The sequence below is a fragment of the Hyaena hyaena genome, unplaced genomic scaffold (genome assembly GCF_003009895.1).
Source record: "Hyaena hyaena isolate Hyena2069 unplaced genomic scaffold, ASM300989v1 scaffold_23, whole genome shotgun sequence".
In the NCBI taxonomy this organism is placed as follows: domain Eukaryota; kingdom Metazoa; phylum Chordata; class Mammalia; order Carnivora; family Hyaenidae; genus Hyaena; species Hyaena hyaena.
The window spans coordinates 2,219,918-2,239,579 of record NW_024080655.1 but is presented as its reverse complement, the minus strand read 5'-3'; the positions used below and the strand labels follow the sequence as shown (position 1 = coordinate 2,239,579).

General features: G+C 37.0%; 1 protein-coding gene across 11 annotated transcripts in view; it reads right to left on the bottom strand.

The window, feature by feature from the left end:
• The window catches only part of PHF21A (PHD finger protein 21A), a 229,705-nt gene that overhangs the window by 136,630 nt on the left and 73,413 nt on the right, over positions 1-19,662 (bottom strand). For all 11 annotated transcript variants that reach the window (XM_039226763.1, XM_039226765.1, XM_039226770.1 and 8 more), the window contains 3 exons: positions 19,380-19,522; positions 13,747-13,779; positions 11,386-11,451 (listed from right to left, as the gene is read on the bottom strand). In XM_039226763.1, the coding sequence (XP_039082694.1) occupies positions 11,386-11,451; positions 13,747-13,779; positions 19,380-19,433 (153 nt within the window). In that variant the 5' untranslated portion in view covers positions 19,434-19,522. The remainder of the gene's footprint in view (positions 1-11,385; positions 11,452-13,746; positions 13,780-19,379; positions 19,523-19,662) is intronic.

The window sequence follows — 19,662 nt, the reverse complement described above, 5'->3', positions numbered from 1 at the left end:
TGTTTCGTTTTTTAAATTTTTAATGTTTATTTTTATTTTTGAGAGAGTGAGAGCGAGAGAACATGAGTGGGGAAGGGGCACAGAATCTCACAGAGGGAGACACATAATCTGAAGCAGGCTCCAGGCTCCAAGCAGTCAGCACAAAGCCTGATGCATGGCTTGAACTCACAAACCGTGAGATTATGACCTAAGCTGAAGTTGGACGCTTAACCTTCTAAGCCACCCAGGTACCCCTGAATTGAAATAGTTTAAAATGCTATTGAACACTCCTAAAACATTCAGGTAGGAAACAATATTGAGAATATTTTTTCTCAAAGGCAGGAAATTGAACTATTTGAATGGGAAATCTTTTAATGGTAAAATGCATTAGCCATTACAGGCCATCACATTAAGCCATCACATCATAAGCCACCTTACTAGGCTACTAGCTTCTTGAAATCACAATGATTTAATACATTCCAAAACAACGGCTACATATCTACCATGCTAGGCTTGAGGGGTACAAATATGAGGAGGAGGACACATTCTCTGTCCTCAAGGAGCTTACAAATAATTACAACACAGTGCAGTGAGTACAAATAAAGAGAGGTGGGCACAAATACCATGAGTACATAGAAGAGGAGTATCTGGCTTTGCCTGGAGAGTGGCAAGAAGTCAAGGAAAACTTTCTAGAGGATCTTTGCTTACCCTGGGTCTTCAAAGGATAAGTAGGAATTTACCAGGTAAAGAGGAAAGAGAATTCTGGCTGTAGAGAAGAGCATATGCAAAGGCACAGAGAACTAAGCCCAGTAAATATAGGTGACACCAGGGAATTTCTGGAGTATATAAGGCAGGAAAGGATACAAGAGAATCAATCAAGAATGAGCTGCTAAACACATAGGAGGATTAGGAGGAACTTAACAGAGGACCAAGGGGGAGAAGAAGGGGGGAAATAGTGGGGGAGAGGGAGAGAGGCAAACCATGAGAGACTCTTGAATACTGAGAACAAACTGAGGACTGATGGGGGTGGGGGGGCGGGGGGGATGGGCATAGAAGAGGACACTTGTGGGGATGAGCACTGAGTGTTATATGGAAACCAACTTGACAATAAACTATTTGTGTAAAAAAAAAAAAAAAAAAAAGAATGAGCTGCTAAAGGCATCAATACTAATGAGCTCATATGTCTTAAAGGTGATAGCCAATCAGAGAGAAATAACAGTGCAATATTTTCTATTTTTTTTATTCTTAATTCTAGTGTAGTTAACATTGTGTTATACTAGTTTCAGGTATACAATACAGTGATTCAACAGTTCCATGTATTACTCAGTGCTCATCAAAGGGGACTCTTAATCCCCTTTACCTATTTCACCCATTACCTTGCCCACCTCACATATGGTAACCATCTGTTCTCTATAGTTAAGAGCCTGTTTATTGGTTGTCTCTTTTTCCTTTGTTTCGTTTCTTAAATTTCACATAGGAGTGAAATCATACGGTATTTGTCTTTCTCTCGTTGGCTTATTTCACTTAGCACTATACTCTCTAGATCCATTCATGTTGTTGCAAATGCCAAGATTTTATTCTTTTTTATGAATAACATCCCACTGTATACATAAACTACATCTTTATCTATTCACCTACATCAGTGGACACTTGGGCTGCTTCTGAAATTTGGCTACTGTAAATAATGCTGTAGTAAACTTAGGGGTACATATGTATATCTTTGAATTATTGTTTTCATATTTTTGGGTAAATAGCCAGTAGTGAGATTAAAGGATCATATGGTGGTCCCATTTTTAATTTCTTAAGGAACCTCAATACGGTCTTCCACAGCGGCTGCACCAGTCTGCATCCCCACCAACAGTGCACGAGGGTTCTTTTTTCTCCACAACCTCATCAACATTTGTAGTTTCTTGAGTTTCTGATTTCAGACATTCTGACAGGCATGAGATGCTATCTCACTGTGGTTTTGATTTGCTTTTCCCTGATGACGAGTGATATTGAGCATCTTCTCATGTGTCTGCTGGTCATCTGGATGTCCTTTGGAGAAATGTCTGTTCATTTTTTCTGTCCATTTTCTAATTGGATTATTCGTTTCTTTGGTGTTGAGTTTTAGAAGTTGTTTATGTGTTTCGGATACTAACCGTTTATCGGATATGTCATTTGCAAGACTCTCATTCTTGAGAGCCTCCATGGACCTGGTACCATGCTTTTCACTATAGAAAACTCACAATAAATGTATGCAGAATAAACAGAAAAGTCAGAATCTTAGAAAGACAAAGACATTTTCAAGAAACACAGATCCTAGGGAGAAGGGAATAACTTTAAGGAAACAGAACATTTAAAAGCACAAACTAATCTGACAATAAACTATTTGTAGTAAAAAAAAAAAAAAAAAAAGCACAAATTAATTTCCTCATACAGTAGAAAAATGAAGTCAGGGCAAAGCCCTATTAAAAAAGTATTTATTGTGCACACCATCCTACTAGTCAAAAGTTAGCTTAAAGACTCCAAAGAGTCAAAGTGAAGAGTCACTAAATACAGCGTTTGGGTAAAGCTCCACAAACTTGGACCTTGACTAGATGTTCATTGCTTGAGGCAAATGGTCGTTGATAATTAAGAAATGAGTAAAGAAGGGGAAAAATACAGTAGATTCTAGTAGTTCAGTGTTAAGACATGTAACATCTGATGATGAGCATTAAGAATTTCAAATTAATTTTTAAATGTTTATTTTATTTTTGAGAGAGAGCGAGAGGAGGGGAGGGATAGAGAAAGAGTGAGACAGGATTTGAAGCAGACTCTAAGCTATCAGCAGAGAACCCCATGTGATGTGGAGCTTGAACTCTCAAAAAGTGAGATCAAGGCCTGAGCTGAAGTTGAATTTAAAAAGTCATTCCGGGGCACCTGGGTAGGTCAGTTGGTTAAGCATCTGACTTTGGCTCAGGTCATGATCTCACAGTTTGTGGGTTTGAGCCCCATGTTAGGCTCTGTGCTGACAGCTCAGAGCCAGCCTGCTTTGAATTCTGTGTCTCCCTCTCTCTCTGCCCCTCCCCTGCTCATACTCTGTCTCTCTCTCTGTTTCTTAAAAATGAATAAACATTTAAAAAAAAAATTTAAGCCATTCCAGGGGTGCATGGGTGGCTCAATGGTTGTGCATCCGACTTCTGATTACAGCTCGGGTCATGATCTCATGGTTTGTGAGATCAAGCCCCACATTGGGCTCCACACCGACAGCACAGAGCCTACCTGGGATTCTCTCTCTTCCTCAGTCTCTGCCCCTACCCTGATCATGTGCGCTCTGTCTCAAAATAAATAAACAAACTTAAAAAAAAAAAAGTCATTCCATCTGCCAGCATCAAAAATAAAATGGTTAAATGAACTGAGAACATTGCCCTAACCTACTAAGAGAAGCAGACTGCTGCATTTGGTAGAAATCAGCAACTTATTTGATTTTCTTCACCACACTGAGGTAAAATGTCCTACAATAACATGGCACACATTACTGAAATATGAGTAACGTCATCAAGCTTCTCTGTCTTAAAGAGATAATCATATCTTGACTAGTTAGGTATAATACTAGCAATAGCGACAACTGTACTCCAAGATAAAGGTTAAAGAAACAACAGGGAGGGGCGCCTGGGTGGCTCAGTCGGTTAAGCATCCAACTTCGACTTGGGTCATGATCTCACAGTTTGTGGGTTCGAGCCCTGCATCGGGCTCTGTGCTGACAGGTAGCTCAGAGGCTGGAGCCTGCTTCAAATTCTGTGTCTCCCTCTCTCTCTGACCCTCCCCTGCTCACACTGTCTCTCTCTCAGAAATTAAAAAAAATTTTTTTTTAAACCATTAAAAAATATTTTAAAAAAACCAACAGGGAGAAGAGGCTGATGCTCTATGTATACAAGATGCAGGAAACTCAACAAACAACTGAACCAATGGTTTCCCATAAATATTGTGCAGGAGGGATGAACCTGACTAAATCCGAGGGAACTCCTAAGCTTTGGACAAAGGTGAGGTCAGATTCCCATCATAATTCAAGGATCTAAACTCTAAGAAAATAATAACTCTAAATTCTAATGTGATATGCCACTAGTTTGATTATGAATGAGAAATGGTAACATTCTATGGTCAATGGCATCAGAGGCTGGAGATAGTCATGTATCAGGTTAGCATATGAGACAAAAAGAACTAATTTACTTACTTAACTCCAAGGCAATGATGCCTAAAAGCAATGTATCTATTACTCCTAATACCTATTTAAAAATAACATTTGATAAAGGTCCACACAGTACTTTAAGAATTAACCAAATAAAACTGAACAAAGAATACAGTGATCTGGATTCCAATCTTGAATCAGATACTGATTAACTATATACAGATAATCACAGCTAAGTCACAGTCCATGTCTCAGTTTATGTATTACATGGAAGTACTTACTCATGACTGCATTAAATGTCCTAAGTCCTTAAAAAAGTAGTACTTGACATGTAAGGGTAAAGGTGTTCCATATGAGATGAAGTTAACCATCATGACCAAAGCTAACAATTTCCATTTAAATAGAACTTACCTCCAAAAATATTCAGTGCATTCAAAAGATACATGTTCATTAACTCCTAAAAGACATTATCTAAGCATTCCATAAATAAGAGACATATTAAATTGCTAAATCAAAATCTATCAGAATTGTCTGTTACAAAATCAGGAAAAGAATCAAACTCCCAGTTTCCCTTCCCCCACCCACAGTCCATTGTTCAAGTCACCTACTTAGCTTAAATTATGTTGTTCTATGCATGAGAAACATAATTAGTTATGACAGGAACAGAAACTCCTCTCCCAAAGGCTTCAGAATCAATTTTAGTAAAATATGTTCAAATTTAAAATGAGAATGGTTTCATAAATGGCAACTATTTATTAAACCCAGAAAAGTATTACATCTTGTATTAGGTTAAGCAATCTGTATGGAACAGAGACTATAATTTTTAAACACAGAATCAGAAAAACAATCCAGTAGCAAAGACCAAAGACTATGAAGGTGTTACCTCTTTAAAAAGGAACAAGAAAAATAGGAAAAAGGGTAAAAGAAAAATAAAACCTAAAACTAAAATGTTTCTAAGGAATTCTAAGGAATAGTATGGAATATCGGACAAATGGCTTAAAAAACATACCTCCAGATAAGCATCAGACACCTATTAATCCATCTTCCTAGCAAAACGTTTTCTCCCCCTACAGGGTATCTCCTGGGAAAATCGAGGTACTCTCATAGATGCTGTTAATCTGATACAACATTTTTTTGGAGGCTATTTGGAAATAAGTAGTAAGAATTTGTTGTTGTTTTTAAGCATACTAAAGTTTTTTTTATACTAACTTTAACCAACTATGGCAGATGGATTATTGTTCTCAATGCTTTATATTCTCTTACAAAATTATATACATCCACACGCTCCGTCACGAAACCTTCCAGGACTTGGCCACATGATTTGTTTTGGCTCATGACATGTTAAAAGACCTGGAGCCAGCAGAGGCTTAAAATGTATTTTGTAGTTTGGCCTGCTTCTTGTATTCTGGGGATAAACCTTGAAATGGGTATGCTCCAGGTGGCGGCGCCCCTTTGTGGTAGGGGCCTCAGAATAAACCCATACAGAACAGACCTAACCCAACCTGCAGCCTGGAGGCAGGGCCAGCCAACCCACAAACTACAGTAGACGTGTCCAGCCAAGCTTAGCCCAGATCAGGGATACCCCAACTGATATACAGACCCAGTGTGTTCTAAGCCACTCAGTAAAACACTGGTTTGTTATGCAGAACCATTACAGCAATAGCTGACAAATACATCCAGTAACCTCACACCTAAGAATTTATCTTAAAAGCAATCAGAGAGAAACAGATTCATACTCGAGTGTGTCTATCACAGCAGTATTTACAATAGCAGAAAAACTGGAAACATCCTATCATCAAATATTAGAGGAATCACTAAATTATTTATAATCTGGCCAGACCATTAAATATCTGAACCCATAAAAATCACATGTTAAAAAAACACTCAAAAATGTAAAATGCTCATAATACTTTCAGTTTAAAAGACATAAAAAGCAAGATGGTTTTTTTTTTTTTGAGAGAGAGAGGGGCAGAGGAAGAGGGAGAGAATCTTAAGCAGGCTCCTGCAGATTCTGCTTAAGATTCTCTCCCTCTTCCTCTTCCCTCCTCCCCCACTCACATGCTTTCTCAAACACAAAAATTAAAAATTTAATAAAAAAAAAAATTAAAAATTAAAAGGTTATCTAAAAATAGAGAAAAAGATCAAGTGAATAAAATAATTCACTGAAAAAATACAAATGCTTTTCTGTACCAAATATTATTTTATGCTAAATATTATACAAAGTACTATACTCAGAACAAAGAAGTAAATAAGACAAACACATTCCCTAAAACTTTTTTTTTTTAAGTTTATTTTTTACTTTTAGAGAGAGACAGAAAGAGATAAAGCATGAGCAGGGGAGGGGCAAAGAGAGGAGAGAGCAAGAATCCCAAGCAGGCTCTGCGCTGAGAGCAGTGAGCCCAATGCAAGGCTTGAACTCATGTACCGTGAGATCATGACTTGAGCCCTAGTTGGACACTTAACCAACTGAAGCACCCAGGGTTGCACCCCTGTTCCCTAAAACCTCTCAAAACTAAGTCTATTGAGGAAGATCTATATTAAAAAATAATTATTACACATGTGCAATTACAAATGGTAATTAAGTTACTATGACAGAAATTGCTAATTATTCCCAGGGTTTATTCCCCTCTTCTTACTCAGTACCAGAGTCCTTGAATTTTATCTGCCTATGGGCACCTGGAATAGACTACACTTTCCAGCCTTCCTTGCTCCTAGCGGGACCCACACTACTAAGCTCTTACCAATGGGATCTAATTGGAAGTGGTATATACAGCTTCCAGTAAGCATCCTTCAAAATAAAGGGCTTGCTTTTTGTTGCTTTTCCCCTTCTTACCAGATGGAGCTGGTATTTTGGACTATGATGTGGAAGCCTCATGCTGAGAGTGGCAGAGCAACGGAACAGGAGGCGCTGGGGCTCCCTGACACTGTGGAACCACTATCATCAGCCCTAGTGCACCTACAGAGCTTTTACATGAGAGAGGAAGAAAATTCTACCTTCTTTAAGCCATTTTCATTTTTAGTTTTCAGTCATTCACAGCTGAGCCTAATCCTAACTGGCACTGCTATGAAAGAAAAATGAAGGGTTCAATAAGAGATTAGAATAGAAACAGTTGATTTTGACAGGAGAAAGGCGTCTAAGGGACAGGTCTTCTGAAGCACTAACATTTAAGCTGTGACCTAATGCCCGGCCAGGAGAGCACCAGGTGAAGAAAGGTTGGGTAACAAACTGTTCAAGGCAGGAGGAATGAAAGATGCAACTGCTATGACTTAAGCCTGAGTCACCACAGGGGCAAGCAACAAATCTGGGGATGTTAAGACCGCTTCTATAGGAAAACAGAATAAAAGCAGCGTAAGTAGGAAAGCAACTACATAGAATGGCTCCAATATCAGAACCTCTATTCTGATGAGCAAAAGACCACACATCATGCCAAACTGAGGAGGAATGAACCTGTTAAAGAAATTAATAGTTGCTTCCACACGTCAGTATTACTAGTGTCTAAAATAGTTGGATTCTCTGATTCGAGTGGTTCACATACCATGAGGAGAATGTCATTAGATATTTAAATGCTAACTCTCCCGGGGAACAGACAAAACTTCGTGTTAAAATTTTTTTAAATAATGTTTCTTGTCTGTTTCTGGTATAAAAAGAAAATACATTTATTGTGGAGACTAAAGCAAATATACTAAGACTATAAAGAAAAAATAATCTACCTGTAAATTCATCACCTCCCAACATTTTATGACACTGTTTTACATGTATTCACATGCCTATGTACATATGTATACATACAAAACACTAAAAAATGGGATTATAATGCATAGGAAGCCGATGTGTTTTTCCCTTGCTTTATCATGAGCACCCTCTGTAATATCAGAATATTCTTGAAACCATGATTTTTAATGGTTCCATAACATATAATTCATTTAGCCAATCAAGTCAGGGGATTTCCTGAGTTAAAACTGTCAACCGCAAATTAAAGCCTTGTGGGTCAAGGGGCTGACTTCAAAATCTGCAATGGAGAGCTTATTCAGAAATCTCAAGTTGCATGACGAATGGATCAAGAAGATGTGGTTTATCTATACAATGGGAATACTACATGGCAATGAGAAAGAATGAAATCTGGCCACGTGTAGCCACATGGATGGAACTTGAGGGTGTTATGCTGAGCGAAATAAGTCAGGCAGAGAAGGACAGATACCATATTTTTGCACTTATAGGTGGATTAGGAGGAACTTAACGGAGGACCATGGGGGACAAGAAGGGGAAAAATAGTTGGGGAGAAGGAGGGAGGCAAACCATGAGAGACTCTTGAATGTTGAGAACAAACTGAGGGTTAATGGGGGTGTGGGAGAGGCGAAGGGGGGTGATGGGCACGGAGGGGGGCACTTGTTGGGATGAGCACTGGGTGTTATATGGAAACCAACTTGATAATAAACTATTTAAGAAAAAAAAAGAAATCTCAAGTTGCAGTTTGAAAACACTAGAACCTTCTAACGAAGAATTCAATGAAATTCACTGAGTTTTATCCATGAAAGATGCTCACTAAAGACCATATTTTCCCAAATGGAACATAACATCTCACAGTTAGTCTTGAGAAGGAAACTAAGTAAGTACCAAAGATTGAGAGAGCAATAACAAATAACTGATAAGCGCCCACCATAAGAATTGATGACTATCTGCAATGTTTTGTTTTTTTAATAAAGCAAAAAAGAGAATGTATGCATCTATTTTTTACATAAATTAAGTTTTCAAGTGGATATAGAAAAATGACTACAGAAAAGTACATATAGATAAAAAATAAGAACAAATATTGACAGAGGATTAATAGTTGTTAATTCTGGAATACAGCACTCTTTGAACTTTGCTATATTTAGCATTTTTCTCACAACCAAAAAAATTAATGTTAAATTAAAATAGTTGTTTTGTGAGTAAGGTAATTCAGATTTTGGTTATTAAGGTAAAAGGCAAATCAGTGTTTTGCCAGAGGCTTAAGTAGATCTTTTGAGAAGGAAAAGGAAAATGCTAGGCATTCAGCATTAGGCATCTTCGGTAAAATAAAGCTATTTTAAATTAATTATCAATGTTTCGTGTTGGAAATAAGTCTGAGAAAGGATCAGCTTTTCTTTTTTTTAAATGTTTATTTATTTTTAAGAGACAGAGACAGAGCATGAGAGGGGGAGGGGCAGAGAAAGAGAGGGAGACATAGAATCCGAAGAAGGCTCCAGGCTCTGAGCTGTCGGCAGAGCCCAACGTGGGACTCGAACCCATGAACCGTGGGATCATGACCTGAGCGGATGCTGGATGCTTAACTGACTGACCCACCCAGGTGCCCCTGAGGAAGGACCAGCTTTTGAACTTTATTGCTGTGCTTCCTTCAAGTACTAGCTTACCTAAAAATGATATATTTTCTGTTCTATCGAAAAGGTTGTTTTAACAGTTAAGAAAATTTTCAAAAATTGCCAAGACTGCATTTCAGCTTCTGACTCTACTCTCTTTACTTTGTATACCTAAGATTTTCCTGATGCCGGGCCCATTTTTTAAAATTCTAGTTTCTAAAAGTCAAACTTTGTTAGATGACAGATTTTGTCACTTGATGAAATGTCTTACTGAACATAAACATAAAAGGTTGCAACTTTCTATTAAGTGAGGCCCCTAGTAGGAAAAAGAAATTAAAGAATAAAAAGATATAGAAATAAACCAAATCTTTACATCAGTTCTCACAAACACAAATTTCAAATAAATGTACATTTTTTCAATTGCCCCATTTTCCCCAAATGTAGCCTTAGGTTGTCTTAACTTTGTGACCGCATCCGCCACTCCCAACTCCACTAATCAGTTCTCACCTTCTTTCTCTGCTGGAACACGTGCATTTTTCAGCAAAAGTGAGTCATTCATTGGCATCTTGTCAAACTAACCCTGAAACTATAAGGCGGCTCAGTGCTAACAGAATTTTAAAGCTAGAACACTTTCACTAACACACATCATTTTGACTTTAGAGAACTGAATCACTTTCAGAGCCAAATACATACTAACGAACTCTGTTTATACTTTTTCCTTACAAATTGTTCTCTACCATGCTACCTCCTCCCAATTTTAGTTTGGCAATTCCCTAATCTAATCTAAACTACCTCCTGTCTCTGGAGATGACAAGATGGGGAAACGCAGAAGCATAAGAACAGGAGTAGGGAGGAAAAAAGCCGCCGTTCACTCGGCTTGGATAAAGATTCTATTCTGAACCATTAACGACTCGTATGTGTTCCACGTAGTTCTCAAAATGTATTTCTCCCCTTAGAATACACAATACAAACACAATCAGAAATCTCCTAGAATAAATTACTCTTATTACTATATTTCATTAAATAAGTTTAAAAAAAATCCAAAAATCAATTATTGAGGACTATTCAGTCAAAAATCTTCAATAAGATGTCATTAGCAGGAACTATCGATTGCAAATCACCTTTTCCTTTTGATTCACGAAGTCACCTACTTCAAGACAAAAAGCTGCTCCTTTTCACCAGAGGGAGGGTGGTGGGGAACGAACAAGAAAACAAATGCTTTGTGGGAATACCACAGACATTTACTTAGAGCTCTATCAACTGTCACACTCCACCTGGTGGCAGGAGCTGCCTGAATTGGTGAAGGAGAGGTCATTACACAAGAAATCCCAAAGAATACTTTCCAGATGTCCTTGGGAAAAAAAGCAAGATGCTCTTCTCTTGCTTTTTATATAAATAAACCTAACAAGGTCCCACCGATGTTTTTTCACATAATAGGTCACTATCTAATAAAGAATAATATAAAGGTATGATGATAATCAGAATAGGAGACCTACATTTAGAGTAATTTATTTACAACCATTTTCTCCACAGTAAGTTAAATGTCATTTCAAGCCTTTAAAACAGGTTAACAAGACGCATCCAGCAACTACAAGATTCCCTATCACGTACTCCCACTAACTTTCTTTACCTCTTTCCCCTATGGGGAAACTATGGAGTTTAATTAACACAGTTAACAGCAGCCTGCCACACTGCTTTTAGATATTTGCCAGTAACATATACCCATGGGATACTCTAGACACTGATTTCAACCAAAAATAAAAATAGATAAACAGAGCTCAAACAAAATTAAAACTGAGTCTGGCTGCCCACACTTATTTTCACACATGAGGAAAAATAGCAGTTCTCCTAGAAGCCTCCAGCAGACATATCTTTAGAACACAATGTTAAAAATAAGGCCCCCCTCCTTTTTCCCCTACCTGTTTCTCACTCAAAGCTGTGATTTTGGCTTGGAGTTCATGAAGCTGTTTCTTTAAATCAGCATTCTGATTGGAAAGAAAAAATATCTGTGAGAAAGATATTTCATTTGTTAACAGGATAGTAGCAAGAAGACTTTATGCATACTGTATTACAAATGATGAAGCAATCTTAAGCATTTAGCCAATCAACCCTGTCATGCATTAAACCGTAGTCATGTGATCACCTAAATCCTAACGTGCAAATCCTAAATGTAGCTCCTAGTACTGGAATAGGAGCAGTTTCTTTGCAATTGTTTCAAATTACAAGAAGTTTTCTATTTTAGCATCTTGTACTGTAATACTACTCCTTTCTATTGAAACATTGTTATTCTTTATAGAAGGTATCAGTTGACAAAAAACCTGAAGCTCCACTAATCGGACAAAAGCTGGAAAATGGAAGTTATAAGTATGCATACACTGCATGCTTAATGGCATTATCAATAAAGATAAGAGTACTTCCTCCACCTGCCCTCTTCCTTATTTCGTGGAATACATTTGTTATTTTAGCCTAGATTTGAAAAGCTGTCAGTGCTGCACCTGCCGTAACACTACATCATTCAAATTAACACTCTGGCTACGAGGGTATTTTCTCAGTTCTAAAATTCTAGGAATCCAAAAAGAACACTATTTTAGATGAGATATACTGAGCATGCTTGCCTTCCACTCAAGTGGGGGGAAAAATCCAAAATGAAAATTTTCAAATGCTTAATGTAGCAGGACAGCCTACTAACAGGCTGAAGATCACTCCAATCACTAATTTTTCTTCATTGTTTTGTATGCATTTCTTTCAATTCACCCTGCTTGGTCTTCCGCCAGGGTTGGGGCACACATCCTTCCCTCCTTATGTTTACTCTATATTGCCTTTTTAATAAATGTATTTGCTATAAAGCTTCTCTAATGAGATCACTCACAAGATTGTTCAACAACTTTCTGCCCCCCGCCTCAGATTCTCTGAATTAAAATACTCTGTTACATGACCACCAGCTATATCAGAAATGCTAATATTTTCTAATAATATTTCAGTTGCCGACGATGCAGGTTACCATATTAAATATAAAAACAACTATTAATCTAAGGTCTACTGTTCCCTAAATCTAACTTAAATTTTAATATACTTTAAAAAATAAATAAAAATGAAAAACCTTCTCAAAGAAGTTGGACTGTCAAACCTGAGTTAAGTGAGGGCTATCAATGGCAGCTCTCAGAATCAATGGATCATGTTAAAACACAATGGTTAGGCCACTGGCTGCTAAATTTTTATGGAAATGTATATATATCCTACTTTCAAAAATCAAACTGTTCCAGTACCATTCTTCAATCAAGAATTTATTTTCTTAATTTTAAAATAAGGCATGTATGGTATGTTTAACAAGTTAAATATACACTTTTATTTACATATTTACATACATATATAATGGGTCTAAGTGTTCTGTAAACAAATTATGGGGAAATAAAACCTGAGAGTCTGATCTATTCTCCAAACTTATGACCCACTGTCTAATAATGGCTGCGAAAGAGACACTCCTGAACAATAAATATATTTATCAAAGACAACTTTTTTATTTTAAAGTAGGCTTCACACCCAGCACAGAGACCAACGTGGGGCTTGAACTCTTGATCCTGAGATCAAGACCTGAGCTGAGATTAAGACCTAAGGTGAGATCTAGAGTTGCGTGCTTAACCAACTGAGCCACCCAGGCACCCCAAAGACCTGATAACTTTTTAGGAAGATTTCTCTTCAGGGACAGAGAATAAAATGCCTAAGTCAAAAACTCCTATGAGAATTTAGAGAGAAGGTAAGATCTGCTGGATTGTTATACAAGGTACTTTTAAAGTACCTTAAGGGCTCTTTCAAAGATAAAAAAAATTTTAAGCTTTTTAAAAATTATTCTGAAATTATTTAATCATAGAGGAATTAAGTATTTAAGTTCTGTACTATGAGAAGATGAGAATGGTTCTGGGCCATATACAAAAATTCGGAGACTACGGAAAGCCTCACAAACTCTGAATCTAAATAAATATGCTTATGAAAATAAAGTTTAAGCTATATGAAGAGTATTAACTCTCAATTTTTCCCCCAAATACTCAAAACAATTAATCTAAAGTGATGATGAAACAAATGAAATGGTAACAGCTACACTATAATAGAATGACTGGATTTTTCTCAACCTTTATGATATGAAGACCAATATGAAAAAATAATTGCTGTTAGACATGAGATAGTTTTCAAAACTTAAGTACTGGTCTGTATCAGCATCCTATGGTTACTTTATTTTAAATTATTTTAATTTAAAAATTAAAAAAATAAAAGTAGTATTTTACCTGTGGATCCTGCTTCATTTGAGCAACCAGTTTCTGGTGATAAAGAAAGAAAAAGAGCCATCAGTCTTACATATTAACCCACTATGGCTAATTAGACTTGGCCCCAAAAATCTAAAGTTTTAAGCCCACACAAAAAAATAAGCAACATGTAATCAGAATAGACCAAAAGCTTCTACGATCCATATAAAAGGTTAATGAGACACTCTTCTTTATATAAACATAGAGAAAATTACCACTTTGTATTGGAAATGAAAACCTCCCACTTTTAACAAAGCTAGAGAGATGTAATGGGGGGTGGGGGCTTTAAAAAAGTAATTTAAACAAGATGGATGTTCCAAAAGCCAAACATCCCTTTAAAATGTTATCATTGTTTAGAGTCCCAAAAGGCTGGGAAAGAAGTGGCTCCCATAACAAAACAGGCCTGTTTGTACACAGCGAAGTACAGATTTGGCAAGTCTGTTGGTTGGGTTCTTAGCCACAAAAGGTGGATAGCGTCAGATACGACTTTGCCACTGCCTTCTCTGCGGAGGGTGTACTAGGTGGAGCAGTGATGCTCAGTATTTGAGAGTAAGGAAGTCAAGGAACAATACAAAACTACCTACCTGGGTTCCTCTGGGAAGGAGAGTGCTACCAGAATACTTAATGAGAAAGACCTTACTAAGGAAATTACTAAGGAAAGCAGAAGTCCAAATAAATGAAAAGGAAAGAGAAATGGGTACCTGTTGACCTAACTCAACTTCTAAAAGCATCACTGCCTAAAGGTAACAATAACCAGAGAGAGAAGAATTTGAAGGATAAAAAAAAAAATACCAGGCCGATTCCTAAAAGTATCTGGAAATAAGCTGTTCCCCAAGTGAATTTTTCATGTAACTAAAAAATCTGTCCCTCTCTTTGAGTGACAAGGTACTTTTACATTTTTTAGTCATAAGGTATTTCTAAAATATATACTTAATCTTCCTTCTTAAATAGAAAAAAAAGCCAGCTTTTATTGATACTTAGAGGCATGATTATATCAATTAATACACTATTCCATAAACAACACAATAGGCCCCTACAATAAAGGCCCCTAACTGCTATGCTTTAAAGAGTTCTCATGTATGCATTTTAGTTTTTTAGTCTATTTCATTTTATTTTAAGTAGGGTCCACTCCCAACCTGGGGCTTGGACTCACAACCCTAGGATCAAGAGTTGCATGCTCTACTGATTGAACCAGCCAGGCACCCCTTTCAGTCTACTTTGTAATGCCAAGGAGTTAGCTAGCAAATCTTGCTAATATTATTATGTCTCCTCCAAGAGCTCTTGAACCCCAACTCAGATTTGCTACTTGTGATCTGCTGTGTGATATGCTCACTAATTCTAAAATGATCGAATAGGCTGTAATGGCTTAAGAAATGATCCCCCTGGAGTAAAATGTACACTCTCTAGTGAATGACTTCTATTATTTACTGTAGTTGGTCAAGAGTCTTACTTCAGGTACTTAGATACATTCTGGATAGCTGAGGTTGGCAACACAAGGTATTACTATATTCTACTTCATAAGTGACAGTAGTAACTCTTCAATATCCTGTCCTTAATCTACAAAACAGAAATAACACATTCTAAGAGTTCAGTGTAACTGAAACATGTTTTATACACATACATTTTTGCCAGTGCAGCCTAAAGGCTAGCCACACTCTTCAGTGAAAAAAGTCCTTTGTTTTGCTTTTTAGCTTAATTACTAGGGAGTTGGCTACTACACTAAAGTTGCCTTTTTAAAGCCCAAAAAAGGTTTTCTTTCATGACACTGGAACTTAAAAACTGACAGACAACCATATTAAGCCTCCCCTCTTGGAGGAAATAAACAAACCAAATTTTCTATCTATAAGGAGTCAAGCTGCAGTTTAGATAATCAGAGGCAGGACAGGACAAACTGGGCAACTTAACTAGACCATCCAAATGCCTAGTGACTTTAAGCCAACACTGTGTTATCAAAGTTAAGCTACTTTCTTTTGCAAGAATACAGCAATTTTTTATGAGGATATGCCTTATGCTAAGGGTGGGCATAAACTATAGCCCAGAGGCAAATCCAGCCTACCATCTGTTTTTATAAATAAAGTTTTATTAGGACACTGCGTTGTCTGTACAGCAGCAGAATAGTTGTGACAGACACCATAAATGACTCAAAAAGTATAAAAAATTTTACTGTCTAGCCCTTAACAGGAAAAGTTTACTAATCTCTGCTTTATACTATTCTCTGTTTCATGTAAATACTCCAAAAGTTTAAATACGGCTTCCATCAAATCTGTGTGAGAATAATCAAAAAGGCAATTTCTCAAAAAAAGATGAGATGCCCATCACAAACCATTATGATTTAAACATTTACTCAACATCAATAATGTGTACATTGCTACTTTCTTAGCCATCTCCCTGTCCATAAAGAAAAAATATATACTTCTACCACAGCAATACTTTCCTAACGTGTTTCTATTGAGTAAACTCAGTTTCAGCCCTAATTCTACCCCTTACTGGATATGGCAAAGGGGTGGCTTTTGCTCTGGTATTTAGCCAAATATATGATCTGGCTTTGGCCTCAGCCTAATAGACAGTGCCTCCTTTGATGTCATTTCTGGCATTCCTGAACTTGTCATAATCAGTAATCATGAAGCTTAGCACATATACAACCAGAATAACAACATAAGATTTACAAATAAGGCAGGTCACTTGTATTTACTGTTAATAGTTAATTTTTTCCCAAAATTGTGTTCTAAATGTAATTACAGTGAAAATGTTTCCAAGTATATACATTAAATATTATCCAACATAGAAATGACTATTGTACAAACAAAATATGTAATAATTAAGAATGACTATAAAAGCTGATTTATGCTAAAAAATAGTTAAATATATAGGGAAATAGATAATGTAAATATTAGGAGACTGGGATAACTTTCAGAAGAATATTACATCCCTTTTGAGTCAACAAACTAAATTAGATTTTAAAACAGAAAAAACAGGGGCGCCTGGGTGGCTTAGTTGGTNTGGGGCGCCTGGGTGGCTTAGTCGGTTAAGCGTCCGACTTTCGCTTAGGTCATGATCTCGCGGTTCGTGGGTTCGAGCCCCGCGTCGGGCTCTCTGCTGACTGCCAGCTCAGAGCCTGGAGCCTGTTTCAGAGTCTGTGTCTCCCTCTCTCTCTGACCCTCCCCTGTTCACGCTGTCTCTCTCTATCCTAGAAATAAAATAAAAATATTTTTAAAAAATATATAAATAAATAAAACAGAAAAAACATTAAATGTTTTCATAATTATGTCAATAAAATGCTATGCTTGAACTAAAAAAATAAAACAAAATAATATATATATTTTTAATTAATGTTTGTTTATTTTTGAGACAGAGATAGAGCACAAGAAGGGGAGGGGCAGGGAGAGACGGAGACACAGAATCTGAAATAAGCTCCAGGCTCTGAGTTGTAAGCACACAGTCTGACGCAGGGCTTGAACCCATGAACCGTGAGATCATTACCTGAGCCAAAGTCGGACATAACCAACTGAGACGCTGAGGCACCTCCTCCCAGGTACCCCAATAATATTTAAGAATTCTCATTTTTAGTAATTTAGTTCAATTTATGTCTTGAGAGGAGGAATATCTCCTAAAATCATGGACAACTTTGTTAAATATCTTTGATCCATACAGATTTCAGACTGATTACTGTTCTCCAGGAATTTCCTCTGTGATGATGTAAACTTTGAACAAACTGTTGTCATTTGCCATTCAGCCAAATTAAGTATTCCACACACCTCTTGGTTAAAATACCTACAACCTGGGAAAAAGACAAACTTATTTTTATAAACAGATTTTTATTCTCAATTACTAATGGAACTAGGGCCAAATGAAATAAAATGTGCATAACTTATTATACTAAATTTCTTAAAATTACCATGAAACAAAACACCCTTCACACAGAAAAGCCCATCTGTACACAGCAAACTGTAAGACTACTACTGAGCAAGAGTTTAACAGATGCAAAGCAGCAGAAGGGATTCTGAACACATAGAGACTTTGTGTGTGTGTGTGTCTGTCTGTGTATGTGTGTATGTATGTGTGTGTGTATGCCTGTGTGTGTGTGTGTGTGTGTGTGTGTATGCCTTTGAAGCTTTCCTATAAATTCTCATCCACCTTAATTCTAAGCAACTTGCAAATTTAGTAGTAGTTATCAAATGCTCAAGATGAGCTACCAACAATTTCAGAAATTAATCTTACACTCAACTACTCAGGTAAAACAAGAGAAACTATACGTAGGAACAAACACCTTTAGAAAAGTAATTTCCTTCTCCTTTCTACTCCCACACCCCAAGCATTCAAAAGTAGTCAATTCATCATCATTTATCACTTTTGATTGTGTGTGTCTATGCGTTTATCTTGAACCTAGGACCACATCCAGCTAATGTCTAGGAAAGGGATATAAACAGTGATATTGTGCTTACAAAAATAAATGCTAAGGATCCAGTTATTTAAGGATGGCTTTATGTCTGGGTTGCAGTTACATTAAAATAGATGTAGTATACATAAAAACATATTATACATATTTAATATTATTTTATTGACATTATAAAAACAATTATTAATGTAACTTTACCTATATACTTTTAAGGTGTGTTTAGCCTACATACCTGAGGAAAATTGTAAGAATTGTGTAATGTGAAATTAAACATGTGATGTTTTATTTACCAGAGATTGGAATTAAGGCATAAAGCTGAGCATAAAAACTTTGGTATGTCAGTCAACTTAAACATGTCTCATTACGCGAAATAAGTCAGGCAGAGAAGGACAAATATCATATGTTTGCACGTACAGGAGGATTAGGAGGAACTTAACGGAGGAACAAGGGGGAGAAGAAGGTGGGGAATGGTGGGGGAAAGGAAGAGAGGCAAACCATGAGAGACTCTTGAATGCTGACAAAAACTGAGGACTGATGGATGTGGGGGGGAGGGGGGATGGGCATGGAGGAGGGCACTTGTGGGGATGAGCACTGGGTGTTATGTGGAAACTAATTTGACAATAAACTATTTGTAAAAAAAAAAAAAAACATGTCTCATTACTTAAAATATACAAGTCAAGGCACATGAACAAAGTTCTTCAGATGAACCAAAACATAGGGAAAAAAGAGTCTGTCTGTTTTTTTGTTAACACCTTTGGCATAAGAAAAAACCATGCCATTCTTTTCTCCGGAAAGGAAGTCAGGAATATTTTATTAAAGTTCTTTTTTTTTAATTCTTTTTTTAATGTTTATTTATTTTTCAGAGAGACAGAGACAGAGGTGGACGGGCAAAGAGGAAGACACAGAATCTAAAGCAGGCTCCAGGTTCGGAGCTGTCAGCACAAAGCCCGTGGCAGAGCTTGAACTCATGAGCCGCAAGATCGTGACCTAACCTGAAGTCAGATGCTTAACTGACTGAGTCCCCCCAGGTACCCCTAAAGTAAAGTTCTTAAAAGTATTATCAGTGAGTCTGTTATACAATGAAAAAAGCCAACAACATGGCTCTTGGACAACCGTCTGAAATATGATTGAAATCTACTGAAATTCAGAGACAGACAGTTTACTAACCTTAGCCACGACTTAATAACACAATGTGGGAGAAGCCAATAATAGAACATACCTGGTGAACCTGAATTTCCACTTTCAGAGCCTCCTGTAGAGTCTGCAACTCCATCCTCCACCTTCTCCACTTCTCTTATGTCTGCTAAGTCTACAGTTTCTTCAGCCTCCGTCTAAAATAACAAATTCCTCTTCTCACTGCAGCTGTAGAGATAATAGGATGTTTCTGATCATAAAGGAAATATTCATATTAAATAAATTATATTAGTTGAAAATTATTTGATGTTCTAACACAGGGCATGACATTTCCTAAACAGATTTCTTTCCAAAATGAATGGTTTTGT